This window comes from Dipodomys ordii, unplaced genomic scaffold (genome assembly GCF_000151885.1).
Source record: "Dipodomys ordii isolate 6190 unplaced genomic scaffold, Dord_2.0 Scaffold196, whole genome shotgun sequence".
Classification (NCBI taxonomy): Eukaryota; Metazoa; Chordata; class Mammalia; order Rodentia; family Heteromyidae; genus Dipodomys; species Dipodomys ordii.
In genome coordinates this window covers 284,925-304,332 of record NW_012267412.1, presented here as the reverse complement: position 1 = coordinate 304,332, position 19,408 = coordinate 284,925, and the positions used below count along the sequence as shown (strand labels likewise).

The window sequence follows — 19,408 nt, the reverse complement described above, 5'->3', positions numbered from 1 at the left end:
CGCTGTGGCTCAAGTGGTAGAGTGCTAGCCTTGAGCTGAAGAGCTGAGGGACAACGCACAGGCCCAGAGTTCAGGCCTCACGATTGGCAAAAAAAAAAAAAAAAGTCCAGGAAGCTGAGAACAGCAGATCTAGATGCAGTAACTGCTATGTTCCACCCTTCCTACAGGCAGTTTCTCTCCAATATAACCTGTAGCCCAGACTGAGGAATCAGGACCAAAATAGTATTGCCATAGCAACATTTTAGCATCCAGAGGCCATGAGAAACAAGTAGGGAATATAGTCAGTCTTTGGAATTGCCTGAACATCCAAGGAGCCTTCCGATGCTAATGTGAAAGCAAGTACAATCCTTCACTTTACCCCTACATTACAAAAAAAAAGTTGTATCATATTTTCCAAAACAGAATTTTCTGAAACACTGTGCACCTTTCCAAGTCTACAGTCCCTTTTCTGTGATTATTTTACTCACTAGTCTGAATTTGGTGTTTATCACTAAAAAAACCCACAACAACAGTAAATTCCTAGGTTGCAGTGGTAGCTCAGATAATAGTGTTTGCCTAGCATTTATAACATCCTGGGCCCAATCCCTAGCATCATCCCCCCATTATATATGTGTGTGTGTGTGTGTGTGTGTGTGTGTGTGTGTGTGTGTGTACATGTATATGTATATATATGCACAGACACACAGAGGCACATACACACATACGTATATATACATGCTATATATGCATATAGGGAGAGATAGATGATAAGTAGATAGATTGACAGAAGGACAGACTTGGCCATGCCAATGGCTCATGCCTATAATCCTAGCTACTTGAGAGGCAGAGATCAAGAGGATGGTGTTTTGGGGCCAGTTTAGGCAGAGTCTCCATATCTAGCAAAAAAGCAGAACTGGAGGCATGGTCCAAGTAATAGAGGGCAGCAAAGCAAGCCAAACTAAGCAAATGTGAGGCCTTGGGTTCAAATCCCAGTACTACAAAAAAGAGAGATGGTTTTGAAAGTTGTTTTATTCAATGTTTTCCTAATCTTCAGTTTATTATTTTTACCATGAAATTCACAAAGTATATCTATATATTTTCTTTTTTTGGGGGTCCAGTCGTGGGGCCTGAACTCTGGGCCTGGGCGCTGTCCCTCAGCTATTCAGCTCAAGGCTAGCGCTCTACCACATGAGCCACAGCGCCACTTCCGGTTTTTTTCATTTTGCTTATGTGGTGCTGAGGATTCGAACTCAGGGCCTCATGCATGCAAGGCAAGCGCTCTACCACTGAGCCACCTTCCCAGCCTGTCCTTGCTCTTTTTGAAAATGAAAAAGTTCAATATATAATAAATTTCATGGTAATAATGAAATAATAATAGCTATTATTTAGTCAGTACCTAATTTAGACATATCATATCCATAATCTTTAACTTTCAGTCAAGAAATTAAGGCTTAGAATTAATGTAACTAACTAAAACAGCTAGTAAATATTGGCATTCTGATTCAAATCTGTGTATAATACTCTGAAGTCTACTCTTTTTACTACAATAGAACCTCTTGAAATGCAAAAATAGCTGTCTAGTCTTTTTTTATTAAAATACTGGAGAGAGCTAGGTACGGTGGCTCATGCCTGTAATTCTAGCTACTCAGAAGGCTGAGATCTGAAGATCAAGGTTTGAAGCCAGCCCAGGCAGAAAAGTCTGTGAGACTCTTATCTCCAATTAACCACCAGAAAACCAGAGTGGAGCTGTGGCTCCAAGTGACAGAGCACTACCCTTGAGTTCAGGGATAGCATCCAGGCCTGAGTTCACGTCCCACAATTGCAAAACAAAAAACTGGAGAGATCTTTCAAAATTCAGGTATTCTTGTCATCTACAACAAAAAATATTGAACATAAATTTTTTACATTTAGTCAGGGTTATCATTTTGAACATCTATTAATATAGAGCTGTTTTAATATAATCAAAAAGGTCTACTTGCTATAAGTTTCAAATTAGTTGGTCAGCTTTATGACTTTTTTCTTTTCCTCTTTTATTGATATGGCACATTCACAGTTTATTGCTTTTACTATGCCATAGAATTAGTTTATAGTTAATTAAGCTTATTATACTGTATAAAACAAAAATACATAAACCAAGTAAGAAATGAATAAAAGCAAATATATATTGTATCTTATAGTTTGGGTATTAGGATAATATAGTCCTGGTTATAGGAAAGGTGAAGTTAGTGTTTAAGTGACCAGTAGAAAAGTTAACTATCATGTTTTGGGAAGCGGGGAAGAGGGGCAGGGGCATGGCAGAGGGAATAAGATTGATTGGAATATGTTGTAAATATGTGTGGAAAGGTAACAGTGAAATTCCCCCTGTAGAGTATAACTAATGTAAGTGAAATTTCTTAAAAAGCTATGACTACTTAAATATAAAAACAATAAAACAGGGCTGGGAAGGTGGCTGAGTGGTACAGTGCTTGCCTTGCATGCATGAGGCCCTGAGTTCAATTCCTCAGCACCACATACGCAGAAAAAGCTGGAAGTGGTACTGTGGCACTAGCCTTGACCTGAAGAGCAGTTCAGGCCCCACGACCGGCAAAAACAAAAAAACACAAATACACTTGTAATAAATCAATTCAATGAACAGTAATAAATTGTTTAGAATTTCAAAGAAGCCTTCCAAATAATTCAGAATCTTATTATATTACCACATAACAAATCATATTAAGTGAAGTAAGCTAAGCTCAAAGGATGATAGTCTTAGAAGAGGAACAAAGGGTGCAATGCCTATGTGTACTTGATCATAAAAATAATATTTATCCAAATGAACTCCAGGAAATGGAAACAATGTTTTTCTTTGTTTAAAAGATAAAAAGGAAGAAGAAGAAATCCAAGACGTAACATTCCTATGTTCTAACTCTGCTCAAGCTACCCTAATGACCCAGAATTTACTATTAGCACAACCTGTTCCACTGCTGACTAGTTCTATACCTTTTCCAATTAGGAACTGGAGGTATGGCTCAAGTTGTAGAGCTCCAGCTGTTAGGAAACAACAACAACAACAAGCAAGAGCTTGAGGCCCTAAGTTTAAGCCTGCCCCATAAACCCCCTGCCAAGAAAGTCAAGAACAAAATTCCTCATTATGAAGTTTTCCCAACCTCTCTCTCAAAGTCTATTTCCTGAAGGGAAAAAACAACAAATAGTCCAAGTCCTCCTAATCTGGATCATCACAATTATCCCTTTTAACAAATCACAACAATAACAACATTCTTTTATCTCTAAATGTACACAGAGTAATGAAATTGGGATTTTGTGTGTATTAATTTTTATATATTAATGGAGGTCTCTTTAATCTTGATCATGTGCAAATGCAATGACACTATCTATCAGCTTTTTCCGTCCAAGGCAGGGCTCTACCACTTGAGCCCTAGCTTCACTTCCAGCTTTTTCATGGTTAACTGGAGACAAGAATCTCACAGTCATTCCTATCTAGGTTGTCTTCAAACCACAATTCTCAGATCTTATACTCCTGAGTAGCAAGGATTGCAAGTGTGAGCCATGAGCACCTGGCACAACAGAATCTTAAAGATATCTCAATCATAACTGTTTCTGTTGACAGGTTTTTCATTTTCTCATTCTCAAGATATGTCTTGACTCTTAAAACTTATAGATGACTAAACTTCCCTAATTCTTCATCATATCAAATGACTTTTCTTATTGCTCTGTTCCATACATGTAACTTTTACATTATGTTCATTTCGTCTATGTGTCACCTTTACCATATTTTAGCATATTAATCCAGGGAAATAATTTAACCCTTGAATTAAATTCACTGGTAATCCATTTTCCTTAGTAAGAACAGAGTCCTACTTCCAAATATCCTGGCTAGTGAATTCTCCTTTGTGAACACAGTGATGAATTCCAAGGACATTAAGAAGCAAACCATCATTTAACAGAGATGATCATATGCAAAAAAGTCTAAACTATGGTATTGTAGTTCACTACTCAGGAGCTGAGGCAAGAGTCTGAGGCTGGAGGACAGCTTGAGCCCACAAGTTGGGTTGGGTTATGTTACCTGGGCAACACAGCTAGACCCCATTTAACAAAAATAAACAAAAATATCAACCAGTACTGAGGTGCAACTCAGTGCTACAGCACTTGTACAGCATGCACAAGACCTTGGGTCTGATCATTAGCACCACAAAAAAATAAAATGAAAACCTGACAGATATTTAACAATATACACAACTGATTAAACAATTTAAGGATGTATCTTAAGTAGCTGATTCTAAAGCAAGTTTCATATAAAACCCCTCTATTAATGAAATGATTGTTATTTTTATATTTCTTATCTACTCTTATTTGCCTATTACTATTATGCCAAATGACCCATAATTAAAGTGTGGGAAATAAAAAGACAAGAGAACTAATGTGCCAGACATTTTTGCTGAGTCCAATGTAGATAATCAGTAAACTTAAAATAGGCAAAGATGGTTTGCTGGTTTTAATAAAAGAAAAAAATTCATTCTCTTGAAAGGCCCTAAGCCAAACAACAAGGGCAAAATAGAAATAATTTTAAGATTTGCTTAAAGCATACCGACTCCCAAGTCTGGGGGTTGCAGCTCAGAAATACAATGCTGGTGTGATGCCCTGAGTTGGTTTCCGGCATCACAAAAGAGCAAATGAAAAAAGCCATGCCACTCAGAAAAAGTGGGAAGCTAAGAATAATCATGCCAGAGCAATACAAATCTAGCTTGCAAACAAATCATATTAAGCTAGTAGCATACTACATATTGTTCATGAGTACTGAATTAGACAGCACTAAGCATTCAACACTAATAAGTTCTTATTAATAGTAACAACTTAGTGTGAAGGTTGAAAACCTTTTATAGTTCCACCAAACCTTCCTTGCAGCTCTGAAAAAAAAACAACCATACACAATCGGGTTACTGTATAACCCAATACTTCTAAACAAAATTGTAAGGAAAGAAAGTCATAGGAATAGTAGTAAGTCTCTAGATTTGTTAAATTACCTTAAAGTCTTGCTGTTTGTTTGTATCATGAAATAAAAATATGCCTAGAGTGAAACATTCAATCCACATAATTATGTATGTATATAAATACACATATAATGTGAGTTTTAAATTTAAAAAAAATTGATTTTTGCTCTTATTCTAGACCATTAGTTTCATTCCTCATGGAATTCTGTCCATAGCTCCTTAAGTTTGAAAAATTTATATGTATATAAATACGTGCTTCTTAAAATCAAAAATGAAAATATACTATGTATTTGTATATTGTATTTCTCAGTTAATTATGTATCTTAGAAGATTCTTCCATATCTGCATCTCTAGGCCCACTTCCTTTATTTTTTTTGGCAGTTATGGGGCTTGAACTCTTGGCCTGGGCGCTGTCCCTCAGCTCTTCAGCTCAAGGCTAGCACTATACCACTTGAGCCACAGTGCCACTTCTGGTTTTCTAGTGGTTTATTGGAGATAAGAGTCTCATAGACTTTCCTGCCGGGGCTGGCTTTGAACTGCTATCCTCAGATCTCAGCCTCCTGAGTAGCTAGGATTACAGGCGTGAGCCACTGGAGCCCAAAAAGTAAGCATTTATTTAACCAGACATCTGCTGACGTACATTTAGGTTATTTCTAGATGTTCCTGGGTGTCTTCTCATTCCAAATGATATGGTGATAAGTATCTTTGTATGCAAATTTTTGTGTGCAAAGAAGTATAAGTAAATGATAGATTTCTAGAAGCACTGCCTTTTATAATTTAAACAAATTCTAAACAAGTTTATACACTTACAAGAGGCCAGAAAAGTGCTTAGTGATTAAAAGATTCCAAACATCACCAAAAAGCTAAAGTTAAAGTTTTGAAAATTAGGAAACTGATGGATTAGGAAAAGTGAAATAGAAAACAAAAAGAAACTTTACCCTGGGACAGAAAGATAAAAGGATGAGAGAACAGATCACCTAAAAGGAATAATGGGGAAGGACTTGGGAAAAGGGAGAGATGCATAAAGGGAAGGAAGAAAGTGAGGGAGAGTAGAAAGAGGGAGAGAAGGGGACAAAGGGAGGAAAAAAAGGGAAATAACGTAAATGTAAAGAAACATAAAGGACATTTTGGGGGGTTCTTGCTTAAACTTAAGGCCCAAAATAGAACTATCAACAGATTTAGACATAATTATACAGCCCAACTTAGATGCCAAATGATTTAAATGACTACTTGAGGCCTAATATTTATGGGGTGACCACAGATAGATTTATTTCTCCTATGCTCAGTGTTGGAAAGGAGACTCCCAGAAAAGGAAAGAAAGTAAAGCAACAATCTTCCAGGAACAATATAATTTATCAATCTCTTTAATTGCACTATTGAAATTTCCTTGGCCCATTCAGAGCTATTCTAATATCTCACCTAATGTAAAACATAGTCAACAACTTACCTCTTCCAAAGTGCTAGGAATTGAATGCCACAATACAAATTGATTCATGTTTTTGTCCATTAATATTCCGTGCTTTTCTTTACATGAAGTCCATAGGTATCAGTGCTCTGCAAAACTGAAAACCTCAAGAATGTCAATGTACATACCTAAGTTACCACTTGGATACCAACTCATTAAGGAAAACAGTTACACTATTGAGATTTAGATGAGCAAAGTTTAGAGGACATGACAATCAACACCACACAGGCAAAAAAAAAAAAAATTAGACTAAGGCAATGATATTTTGGGGGGTTCTTGCTTAAACTTAAGGCCCAAAATAGAACTCAAAAAATTACAAAATTGGGGCTGGGAAGGTGGCTCAGTGGTACAGCGCTTGCCTTGCATGCATGAGGCCCTGGGTTCGATTCCTCAGCACCACATAAGCAGAAAAAAAAGCCGGAAGTGGCATTGTGGCTCAAGTGGTAGAAGGCTAAGCCTTGAGTGAAGAGCTGAGGGACAGCGCCCAGGCCCAGAGTTCAGGCCCCATGACCGGACCCAAAAAAAAAAATTACAAAATTACCTTTTATCATATTTATATTATTCTAAACACAACATCACAGTAACAACATATAAAAATAGAGATGACTCAGAAATTGAAAAATGAAGAATTAAAGATGGGCAAATTTGTAAATTTTAAGGACTTCAATAAAGCATTTACATGGGACTTTTAGTGCCTTCAACCTATTTGAAGATCTTTAAGTGCTTAGTAGCTTCTTGTTTAAAAAAAACACACAACAAAACACATACACACATAACACACACACAAAAAAAAATGTAGAGAACAATTCAGTGCTCTCCGCCCTGCTCTATCCAACCTTACCTAAGATAATGCAACTTCTCAAGGGCTTCATCAGAGAGCCCATAGACACAAGCGTCTCACTGGGACTGCATGTAGGGTGGTGATTCATGTCCAGATCTTATTACACAGCAGAATGTGTCATCTGCACCGTATTCATTTGATAACCACAAGCAATCTGGTTGCACTACTTGTGTTTCTGGGTGTATACTCACTCTTGGTTACATTAAAGGCATTTTTACTTTGTTGTTATTATTGATCTTCTTGGGGGAAAGACTTCTACAACTGCTTCTTTATGTATACACAACAGGAAACTTCGACCTAGATTTTTTATACATTTCTATTTACGTTTTCGTTGTCTTTTTCAGTTACCTTTCAAGTAAGAAAAAGCGAGGGGGGCGGGGGAGGCAAGCGAGTTTATGCACTGAGGGGAAACTAAGGAGCATCACAGTGAGACAGCTACACCTTCATCATTTGAGGACACACACCATCACCCCGTGTCATGCCCCTGCAAGTTTTTTTTCCCAGAAAACCAAAGGAACCTGCAAAATGGTCAGATAATCGCCTTATTGTGTCCCCCCACACCAGGGAAAGACACTCATACATACCCATTTCACTAACTTTAAAACAAAACGAAAACCTCTGCGTCTCTCCCGCGCAGCACCCTCCTGAAACACTGGCTAAGAAACGAGATCACTGGCAGTGATCGCTACCACTCGGAAGAGGGCTGCTACTGGCATTGACAAGTTGCCCTGCCGAGCCGCAATCCGGTTCTTCCACTCGGGATCGCGCTCACCCGGACACCTTCTGGAGGCGCCAGGCGGTGCGCGGCACCGGGCTAGCCCTCCAGGGAAGGGGAGACGGGATCCTTGCCCCTTCCTCCGGGCCGGCCGAGGGGATGCTGGGGGCCCCAGCTTGGCTCACTGCAGTGCCCCAGACCCCATCTCTCCACCCCACAGATGCTCAGAAGGCTCCGACCCGGCTCCCCACAGCTCCCCAAGTCCTCAACCCTCCGGGGAGCCCTCTTCCCGCCCCCACCTACAGTGAAAACCGTCCCTCCCGCTCCCCGAGCGGCCAGCCCCGGACTCCACCTCCGCCCTCCCACTTGAAATCCCGCCCGCGGTTACCTGCCCGCGTCCGACGCTCCTAGAGGACCGGACTCCCGTCCCGCCCCCGGCGACGCCCTCCGCAGCTCAGCACCGCCTCCCTACGCAACTTCCGGCTCGTCGCATCCGGTGGGGGGGTGGAATCTTGTGCTTCTCCGCCGTGTGACGTCATTTCCGTCGCGTCACTTGTTTTGTTTCCCCCACGTCGGGTGTCTTTGCGTTCTCCCCTCTCCCGCCTCCCCCCCCCCACGCCCGATCGCCGCATCTCCGGCCTCTTTGCCCGTTTCTGCAGTGGCCGCTGCCCGCGGTGCGAGTTTGTCGCTCCGCTCTGTGCACCTGGACTCTGGCTCTTCTGAGTTGTCTGGCCGGGGCAGGGTTTGGCAGTGCGAGCTCTGTGGTGGGGCCTCTGCTTCTCGGGGTCTCTCGCTGCTAGTGTGATGGTGGTTTTTCTTGGGGAGGGGTGCTGGAAGTCAGGCCCTGGGCGCTGCCCCGGAGCTCTGTTCACTCAAGGTTGGCACTCTACCACTTCAGCCAAAGCTCTGCTTCCGGCTTGTTGTTATTATTGTTAATTCGAGCCGAGCTTCACGGTGTTCCCTGGCCCGGCTGGTTTCGAACTGCGATCCTCAGTTTCCTGAGTTAGGATTACAGGCATAAGCCACCAGCGCCTGGCTCTCTGCCTGTTTGTAAGTGTGAAACAATACTAGTACCTAGACCTTAGGCTTGGTGTATTACTTAGAAAGCACTGGCATTCTGAACCTCCTCAGTGAGCGCTAATTGCTGTTTTATTTGTTATGAACTCTTGTTCCTCGTTAGAACATATGAATGGGTGGAAGGCTGGAGTCCGTTTTTAATTTAAAGGCTAGTCGATGGTTCTTGGTACCTTTTTCCTTAGGAACTATGCACTCCTTCAGGCAAAGATAGAATCACATATGAGACCCAGTCCTACCTGAAACCATACTTGGAAACACCTGCTTAGTTATTATGCTAAGTACTGGGAAAAGATGCATAAAGCTCAGGCTTTGCCCTGAGTGTGCGTACTCGATAAATTGATGATAAAAGAAAACCTAGACTAGAAAAAAGGATCAGCTGTACTGAGGATTTATTCTTGGTAAAGGAAACAGAAGGAGGAAGGGAGAGAGGAGAGAAGAAGAAAGGGGGTGGGGGGAGAAAGGTGGAACTAAAAGGAAATTTAGACTTAGTCATTTAGTCAACCCCTTGCCTTTGCAGCTTAGAAAAAAAGATTTAGAGAAACAGTTGACCAGAAATGATCATTAGTGACAGAGTGGACCAAAAGTGGAGCTTTAAAATATTCACCACTTATCCCCATCCCCAAGAGTCGGCTTCCGGATGTTAAAAAAACCAAGAAAGTAAGATCAGATTTAACTTCAACACTTCACTGTTAAAGTGCAAAGGACTAAGGAAAGCCTAGACCAGAAGAAACCTAGGGCAAGGTAACCTTTAGCAAGCAGATACCACACATTTCTGATGCTCATGTGAATGTTTTAGGGTGACCACTGTTGGGTTCACGCCAAACACTAATCCCTCTCCCATGGAGAAACATCATATTGGCCCAAAAATGTGGGGCAGTGCTTCAGCCCCTGTGAGCTCTACCTTCCTTTTTAAGTGGCATTGGCAGGAAAAAAAAATAACTGACTGAAGCACCTCTAGGATATAAACTTGTGTGAATGTGCAGCCAATGATTTGGCATGATTTTATTCCCCCCCCCCCCGTTTTTCTAAAGTTACTTTAATCTGCATTTAAATGCTTCATTGAAACACTGGGCTACACCCTTTACCTCTAGGCCGAAGAAGATTTATCATTTGGTCACATACCCCTTACAGTCTAACATGTGGGGATGAACATTTACAGAAACAAATATCTAAGGTGATTTGTATTTTACCCCAAATTAGCAGACTTTTGGTCATGTATATGGGGCAAGGCCGGAGTCTGGGCAAGTCTGTGGCATCTGTCTCGGGGATTACCTGCAAAATTTCTAGATATATTGGTTAAGACTGAAAGGATCAATGGAAGGATCCTTCATATCCATGCCAGGGGACCACACAGAGGCCCAGAGGCACAGGAGAAAGATGATCATAAGGTTTATTAGAGGAGCCATATTTCCCCCAGAGAGAGAGCATATGGCAGCCTCCGCTATAGGTAGCAGCAGGGTCTGGGGTAGGAAGTGAGGTAGATGGAAGTTCAGGTGGGTCTGGGTGGAGAGAGGGAGGGGGCCAGCTGTAAAGTGGGAACTCCAGGGCAGGAAGAAGCTCAGGTCTGGGTGGAGCTGAGGACCAAAAGGTGGACATAATGCTTACAAATACCTGTTTCGAACAGGATTTTTCAGGCTGGTGCCATTGATTTCACTTTGGTCCCTTAATTTTCAAAGGAGTTGATCAGTGCACGGGGGAGAAAACAAAGAATTAAAACCTTAACGTTAGTTTCTTTGTCTTACAGTCATGTCACAACGTTTTAAACCAATTTAGATTAAATCACAACTTCCATTCACACAGATTTTTAGTAAACAGAGTACTTGGTAACCTTGAAACCATAATCGTTTACATATAGACAAATAGACATGTTTGTGCACAGATTAAAGAGCGCACTTAGATTTTTTAAATCGGCTGTTTAAGGAATTTTGGTATTACTCTGCCTAATTATGATGGCACCACGTGGTCAGTTTAAAATATAAAACTTTGCCAACAACAAACTTGTAGCAAGCAGGAGACAACAGACACATGACATGATATAATGGCGCCGCTGGTCAGGTCAGAGGGGGGAGGGTCACAGAATCAAATTGAAGTTGGTGTGAAATCAAGTTGGCGCAAAATAGCAGCTGAGCTCCCTCGATGCCAAGATGATGCATCCGTCACATGGTCAGTGATAGAGAGAGCTTGTTGGTCCTCTGGTGATCAGCGTGTAGGATCTCAGACTAGGTCCCCCGGGGAAGCTGGTCAAACCCCATCTGAAGTGGAGTGGGGGAGCAAAGCCACCGGGGAAGCTAGCCCTATAGGGCCACCAATGAAAGGATCCTTCACATCCATGCCAGGGGACCATGTGGAGGCAGGCAGGCAGGCACAGGAGAAAGATGATCACAAGGTTTATTAGAGGAGCCATATTTCCCCCAGAGAGAGAGAGAATATGGCAGCCTCCTCGCTATAGGTAGCAGCAGGGTCTGGGGGTTAGGAAGTGAGGTAGATGGGAGTTCAGGTGGGTCTGGGTGGAGAGAGGGAGGGAGCTAGCTGTAAGGTGGGAATTCCTTAAAAGGTTAGCAGTGGGTCTATATTCTAAGTTACCCAGCAATACAATTGGGATGGGTGAAATTTAAGATTTCTTTCATTAAATGAGCCAATGAGATATGGGTTTTGGAGCCATAGGAACTAAATAATCTGCCAGAAGTCAAAGTTAGTCACTGGCAATCAGTTCTAAATTCTAAACTTCTTAACTCCATTTATCCATTTATTTACTTATCCTTTCGTAGTTGTACAAAGGAATTTCAATTCAATATGCAAATTAATGAATACAATGTATCTTGATCACTGTGACTCTATTATTTCACTTATTCGCTTATTAAGGAGGTACACAGGCATTAAGGATCAAAGCTTGTTATCTAGTAAGGGAGGCAGACTTGTTAAGTGGGAAACAAACTTAATAGTATTATTGACCTTTTTTTTTTTTTTTTTGGTCAGTTGTGGGACTTGAACTCTAGGCCTGGGCGCTGTCCCTCAGGTCTTCAGTTCAAGGCTAGCTTTCTACCATTTGAGCCACAGTACCACTTCCAGTTTTCTGGTGGTTTATTGGAAATAAGAGTCTCACAGACTTTTCTGCCTGGGCTGCCTTTGAACCACGATCCTCAGATCTTAGCTTCCTGAGTAGCTAGGATTACAGGCGTGAGCCACTGGCACCCAGCTAGCCTTTCAGATCTTTCACTCAACAAATGCTCGCCACACAATAATTTAATTTTTTCAGTACAAAAAACAATATTTTAAACCACACATTGAAGAACTTCAAACTCATGAGACTCAGAGAGGCCATTTGTCCTTGTATTTTTTATTATGCAGTCTTAAAAATAAGGAAATTTGGGCTCAGAGACGTTACAGATGTTATTCCTGTCAGATGATTAATTTTATCCATGATGCCACTTTTCCTTTTTAAATAGCAAGGTAGCCTCTGCAGTTTTGTGATCCAATGCCTTAAAATGAATCTTTATTCACGAGTTATATGACCCTAAAGAAATCACTTCACTTCTCTGTGCTTCAGTGTCCTGCTTAAGTATTTTACTGGACAAAGCTTTTAATGTTATATCTAGTTGAAAGAAAGAAAGAAAAGAAAAAAAGAAAGGGAAAAAGGGGAAAAAAGCATGACACCACCGTGACCACTAGATGGCATATGATAAAGACGAACCTTTTTCTTTTTTTCTTTTTTTTTTTTTTTTTGATCAGTCTAACCAAAGTCATGATTGTACCGCCTCTCAGAACAGCTCAGCTGCTCATGACAGTTGAAGACCTTAAGACTTTAGGAAGCCGGGCGCCGGTGGGTCACACCTGTAATCCTAGCTACTCAGGAGGCTGAGATCTGAGGATCACGGTTCAAAGCCAGCCCGGGCAGGAAAGTCTGTGAGACTCTTATCTCCAGTAAACCACTAGAAAACCAGAAGAGGCGCTGTGGCTCAAGCGGTAGAATGCTCACCTTGAGCTAAAGAGCACAGGGACAGCGCCCAAGCCCAGACAGAGTTCAAGCCCCACAACCGACAAAAAAAAGACTTTAGGAAATGACAGGTCCTAACTGTTTGTTTAATTAATAGATTCTAAGATTCATCCTAGGGTCTTTTTCCTGCTATTGCCTTTGTCCCTTTTGCTATTAAAATATTTCTTTTTAAAGCTATGGTGGTGGAAAGAGGGAGGAAAACAATAATTTGTATTCTGTTGTTAGGAAAATGGGGGGAAATGCCATTACATTGTTACTGGCAATGTACATTGTCTTGTAAAGCCAACACCAATGCACTGTAGTATTTGTAAGTAAAATGGTATAGTCCAAGAGTATTGGATGGTAATTGATAAATATTGGTCACATATTCATATTATTGTTTGTTCATTTTTATTTTTTGTTCATGCTTGAAATTTTCCATAATACAAAGTTAAACTGAGAAAGACTATTAGGACATTTTTCTTCCACTAGACAAGACTTGAGTACAGACTACACCAATGAATCTCAGGATGCTTTTGCCTGATAAAACAGAAAGCTTGTCTTTGACTGGGTTTTCAATAGACAATGCTATGGAGATAGGAAGTGAGATTTTTCTTAGGACTAGGGAGGAATCATGAGTATTCAGAGAAAGAAATTGAATTACTATGCAGATCCCCCCAATCCTTGGACATGCTGAGCGGGAGTTCTAGAATAACTATTGCCCATTGAGAATTGAGACTGTACTCTTGTCCAAAAGAAATAACCAGTCTATTATACTGGATGCAGTCTGTCCCCAGAAGGGTGTGATCTCAAGCAAGCAAGGAGAGTCTCTACAGCTAAAGAAGATGAAATCTGGGAGCTGTTTATAGTTTGGTAGCGAACTTTTATTTTGCAAAAAAAAAAAAAGTAATATAAATTGGCCTTAAATAAAGGGATATATTAACTTCTATATCTAGAATACGCTTGAGAGACATAAGGTTAGTTAATCTGACAATTTAAGATAATCATTCAGGACCTATATATTTTTTTACCCCTTAGCTTTGCCATCACTAACATGTATCCAGTTACTATATCTAGCTTTCCTTAAAGAGGCAAATGGTTATGGCAGTTCATCTACGCATTGTGTATATCAAAAGGGATGGCCTTAAGGCCTGGCACTGGTGGTTCACACTTGTAATCCTAGCTATTCAGAACCTGAGATCTAAGGATCATGGCTCAAAGCCAGCCTAGGCAGAGAAGTCTGTGAGACTCCTATCTCCAATAAACTACTCAGACAAAGCCAGAAGTGGCTCTGTGGCTTAAGTGGTAGATAGAGGTAAAAGAAGCTCAGGAACAGAACCCAGACCCTGAGTTCAAGCCCCAGGACTGGCAAAAAAAAAAAAAAAAAAAGGATGGGCACACATCACACATCCAGCAATCCATTTTGAATCCAAGGGTAAAAAAACAAATATATGCATCAGTGTCTGGACCAGATCCTGTACTCTGTCCAGTTTTTATCTCTACAACAGTAAAGGGCTTATATTAGTCACCATTAAATTCCATGTTGTCATAAACTCACTCTAGAATCCCATGGCAGTTGACATGGATTATACTGCAGTAACTACCTATTACCTTAAAACAACTCAGGTTAGGTTCTCTGCCTCCCTCCTTTCTCTCTCTCTTAACTATGTGCTATCCCTAAGCTTTTTCACTCAAAGCTAACTACCTACCCCTTGAGCCTTACAGCTTTTTGCTTGTTAATTTGAAGTAAGTCACAGACTTTCCTACCAGGGCTAGCTTCCATCCTCAGATCTCAGTCTCTTGAGTAGCTAGGGTTACAGGTATGAGTTACTACACTGGCTCTCAAGTGTTCTTCTTCATGCTACAAGAGCATTTGAATCTGCATGGCAGCTGTGCTCCATTGTAGCCATTTAAGAACTCAAGCTGACCATGCTACTACCACCTCAAAACTTTGTTAGTGATAGGCCAAATTAACAATAACAACGACAATCTAGTATCCCCCGGTGTTGGTGGCTTGTGCCTGTAATCCTAGCTATTCAAATAGCTGAGATCTGAGGAAAATGGTTTGAAGCTAGCCCAAGCAAGAACATCTTTGAGATTCTTATTTCCAATAACCACCATAAAAGCCAGAAGTGGAGCTGTGGCTCAAATAGTAAATCACTAACCACAAAAGCTCAGGGAGAGTGCCCAGGCTCTGAGTTCAAGCCCCAGGACTGGCAAAAAAAAAAAAAAAGAACAACAACAAAATTAAAAAACCAATCTAGTGAAATGTGTGCTTCCTATTAATGCTCTTCATTCTTTTAATACTTTATTAGCCTTCAGCAATAAGTTCTATTTCAGGTAGGCAGGCAGGCAAGTGTAATCCTACCATAAGAAAACTACAATATTTGTAAGCACACATATCTATTACAAATCCAGCTCGCTAGGTTTTGCTGAAAATCATGTAAAATCCAACTGTATTGAGCTGTGAATAAAATTTCCTTGACAGCTTTCCCCCACATTTAATTTTATTGTAAAGTGAAAATTATTTATGTATCTTAAGTATTTTAACATTGGAATGTCATCAACAACAGCACAGTGATTGCCGAGAGTTTCTTTCCTGAGATTTTTAAATGATAGTTGAGGAGCAGGGCAGACCAGCATTAGGTAAGGCTCTTAAATGTGATCCCTTAGGCACCTTACTTTCCTAGCCATAGTCCCAGTTGGGGAGCCAACTTTAAACAAAGGCTGAGCATATTTACAGATTTATATAGAAACCTAAAGTGGAGGACAGGGTTGAAAGTTCTGTGTTCAACTGAAAATATGGGGATAGACTGCTATAAAAGATGAAGATATGCCTAAAGAGTCCAAACTATGCTTATTAGAGCCTCCCTCTCCAGGAAAACTTGGCCTTTGTGCAGGACTGTCTGTAGAACAGTATGGCAATCTTACTTCCCTTAGAGAGCCTCTTTGCAGAGAGACAAAATTGAAGTCACTGCTTGTGTAAAGAAGAGAGAACTAGACTCACTATGCAGAACAGACTTGATCTTACAGTGTTGTGAGACAAGGTTGGGTTCAAGGATTTCTAAATTTCAAAGGAACTAGATACAGATTCATAATCAACTGGTTTCTCCCAGGAGGCTGCATTGATTGTTGGCACTCATAGGCAGTGCTTTGGGCTGTTGCTGATTGGCTGTCCTTTACACTCAGACGTGGATCATTGAGTCTGTTGTCCATGTTGTGTTGAAGGGATTCTATCTGTATATTTCTAGGTAGGAAACTTTTTGGTAGGAACCTTTTTCTTTTCAAGAGCAAAACAAAGTGTATGAAATTAATCCTTAGTCATTGTTAAAGTTTATGAACACCAGTAAAGATGTATTTCATGTATTTTTTCCTCTCACACATTTCCATACTACCTTCTAATCATTTGATGGATCTTTGAGGACCATAGGAAGTCAGGAGTTGGGACCTTGCATCTACTGAATTTTTAGGGGTAAGAGTTGGGCATGGTTTCTCTAGTCTCCAGTCAGGTCATGTACATAACTGGTGTTCAGCTGGTAGATGGAGTGTTAGCAATCCCACTCCTTAGGGAAAGCAAAAAAAAAAAGGATTGGGCAGACAAGTTGCTCTGAAGTTGTGCCTTCCTTGCTGTGTGTAGCAGTGAGAAAATGACTGTTCTGTATATTGCTGGTTGTGGCAAGTACCACCCACCAGCAGTTAGGTGAAAATGATGCATGTGGTTCACTAGTTCCAGACAGGCTTCTTGGCGCATAGTTGTCAGGGCCCCAGGGAACGATCCCTGTGCATGGGGACCATGGGGATAGCTTGTCTCTCAGTGAACCCAGAGCAAGCCTCCCAGCCAGCGGGGGGTCAGCTCTACTGGCGTTCTGGCTGTCCGCTGGGAAGCTGGGATGATAAGCACCTGTGTAGAGCTGCCCAGTCCTTCCCGGGAGGTGAAAGGTGGCTGCGTGACTGCCGAAAGGGGCGGTTGCGGGAATCAGGAGGCGGTGCCTGGCTCTCATTGACCCAGCTCTTCGCCCCTCCTCCTGGGGGCCGGCCCAGAGATTCCCTGAAAAGTGGCCGGACTCTTAGAGGCAGAGGCAACTTGGGCCACGGAGGAGACTTCGGCGACCGAGGAAAATGGCTGAGTACTTGAGGCTGCCCCACTCCCTGGCGCACATCCGCCTGCGAAACCCGCCTGTCAACGCAGTCAGGTAACGGCCTCTGCGGCGGGGAACCGCGGGCCCTACCAGCCGGTGCCTGGCTCTGGCCGGAATCGACACTGCCAGATAAAGCAACTGGTTTGTAGTGGGTCCTTTCACTGGGCCATCGGTGCATCTGAGTCACATTCCTGCGCTGTCAGGAAACAGGCTGAGACCCGCCTGAGGAACGGTGGAGCTAGGCTCAGTTTCACCAAGTTTGTGCCAACTGCGTGCTGGATGTTTGGCTAGCTTGCGCCTTTGCTTCTAGGCGCTTGCAATTCCGAAGTTCTTGACTTGGTTCGAGTTTGGACCTTGATTCCTTTCATTCCCCTACTTGGACTCAGGCTGCCCTTACGCTGTGTAGCGACTCCCTATTTACAAAGCAAGAGAGTGATGCTCAATAATAAAATATTTGCAAAGCTGGGAAGGTGGCTCAGTGGTAGAGCGCTTGCCTTGCATGCCTGAGGCCCTGGGTTCGGTTCCTCAGCACCACATAAGCAAAAAGAAAACAAGCCAGAAGTGGCGCTGGTGCTGTTTTATATAACAGACTTGAATACGTGAGGATTTGGGCTTGGCAGGGATGTTTGTCCTGGAGCCAATTCCTCACACACAATGAGGCTTGACTGCATATGACTTTTGGACTTCTCAACATTATGTAATGATTCAGAATTGGATTTTAGAGTACAAATTGATTTCCCATCAAGTATTCAAAAGCTAGAGGTTTTGTTTATTTCCTCTAAGTTACTGGGTAAAAAGTAATTAGGGGAAAAGTAATTATCGTACACAAGGGCTAGTTGCCTCTTTATTCATGAAGTTTGACCTATAGTTGCTGGTCTTAACAACATGGCTTTTATAGAAGTTTGTTTTAAAATTTATAACAATTCTTTGTACTATGGAACAATGATTTACCACATCACAGCTTGTTCAAATGTAACAGGTTCTCCAGTTTTCCTTAGCTATATATTTTATTTCCTTCCATTTTCTCTTCCTATTTCTAATTTTATGTACAAGATTATCTCTTTCTAAGTCCAGTAGAAGAATCTCAGGTGAATAATTCTTTTTCTCTCAGATAAATAGCAAATGTCTTTCACAGCTTCTTTAGTCAGCCATGTTTCCTCCCATTCCAATGAAGCTATCATCTTTAAAGTGAAGGACTGATTACTTGGCCTGTTTCTCAGAGCAGTGGCTATCACATTTTTTACATATAACTGTAATCCATATAGTAAGAAACATGCACTATTGCATAGCAAGCAAATGAAAATGTACATATATAGAAATATATAGGTGAAAACAAAGTTTCCTGAAATTGAGCCAGTCCTTTCATGTCTAGCACATTGTATTACAGGAGAAAAGAACAAGAAAGAAGGAGAGAAAAGGAGACAGAGAGAAAGGAAGAAAGGGAGGAAAAAAGAAAAGGTAGGAAGGAAGGAAGGAAGGAAGAGAGCTTGGGTGTGTGATTAGCTTGGTATTAGTGGTCCACAGCTGTGATCTTAGCTACACAGGAGACTGAGATCTGAGGATCATGATTGGAAATCAGCTTAGGCAGGAAAGTCTGTAAGATTCTTATCTCCAATTAACCACCAAAAAGCTGGCTCAAGTTGCAGAGCACTAACCTTAAGTAAAAAAAATAAAAGACTCAGGGACAGCCCCAAGACCCTGAGTTCAAGGCTCAAGACCAACACCAGGGGAGGGAAAGGGGATGCAATCTAGAAGGAAGACCTGCCAAAAGCAGAGGCCTTATGGTCAGCACTCGGGACATGTTATCTTCTCAGGTTGCATTCTCCACACCTGGAAATATGAAGGAAAGAAAAGGCTTTCTTGGTCCCTGTGACCTTTACCTGCTATATGGCTGTGGTCCCTCTCAGTAAAGAAAGCTGCATCATTTACTGCCATCTTTTTCCTGCTGTGAATGTTTTAAACTTAAACAGGGCAGTTGATTGGGATGGGCAAAGCCAGCCTCTTGTGCATGACACTGATCAAATTAATTATGGCTCATTTTGAGGCCATCCTTCCTTGAGGAAGTAATTCTGCCAGGTCTTCATATCCATGGGTCCTGAATCCCCAATTCAGCTGACTCTACACAGAAAATATAGTTACACTCAGATTGCTTGGATCCCTAATGAACATGTGTAGTTTTTTATTATTGTTGTTGTTTCCTGATTCCATAAACAATGAAGTAAAACAACTAT

General features: G+C 41.4%; 1 protein-coding gene and 1 long non-coding RNA gene across 2 annotated transcripts in view; one reads left to right on the top strand and one right to left on the bottom strand.

The window, feature by feature from the left end:
* Positions 1–1,773: 1,773 nt before the first annotated feature.
* Positions 1,774–8,451, bottom strand: LOC105999700. The gene is made up of 3 exons (XR_001175750.1): positions 8,377–8,451; positions 6,415–6,529; positions 1,774–1,850 (listed from the first exon to the last, which is right to left on the bottom strand). It is a non-coding gene; the product is annotated as an uncharacterized LOC105999700 (long non-coding RNA).
* An 8,605-nt stretch (positions 8,452–17,056) lies between these two features.
* Positions 17,057–19,408, top strand: part of LOC105999704 (peroxisomal bifunctional enzyme-like) — a 34,890-nt gene continuing 32,538 nt past the window's right edge. The window contains exon 1 of the mRNA XM_013034790.1: positions 17,057–17,231. Within this exon, the coding sequence (XP_012890244.1) occupies positions 17,158–17,231 (74 nt within the window). The 5' untranslated portion in view covers positions 17,057–17,157. The remainder of the gene's footprint in view (positions 17,232–19,408) is intronic.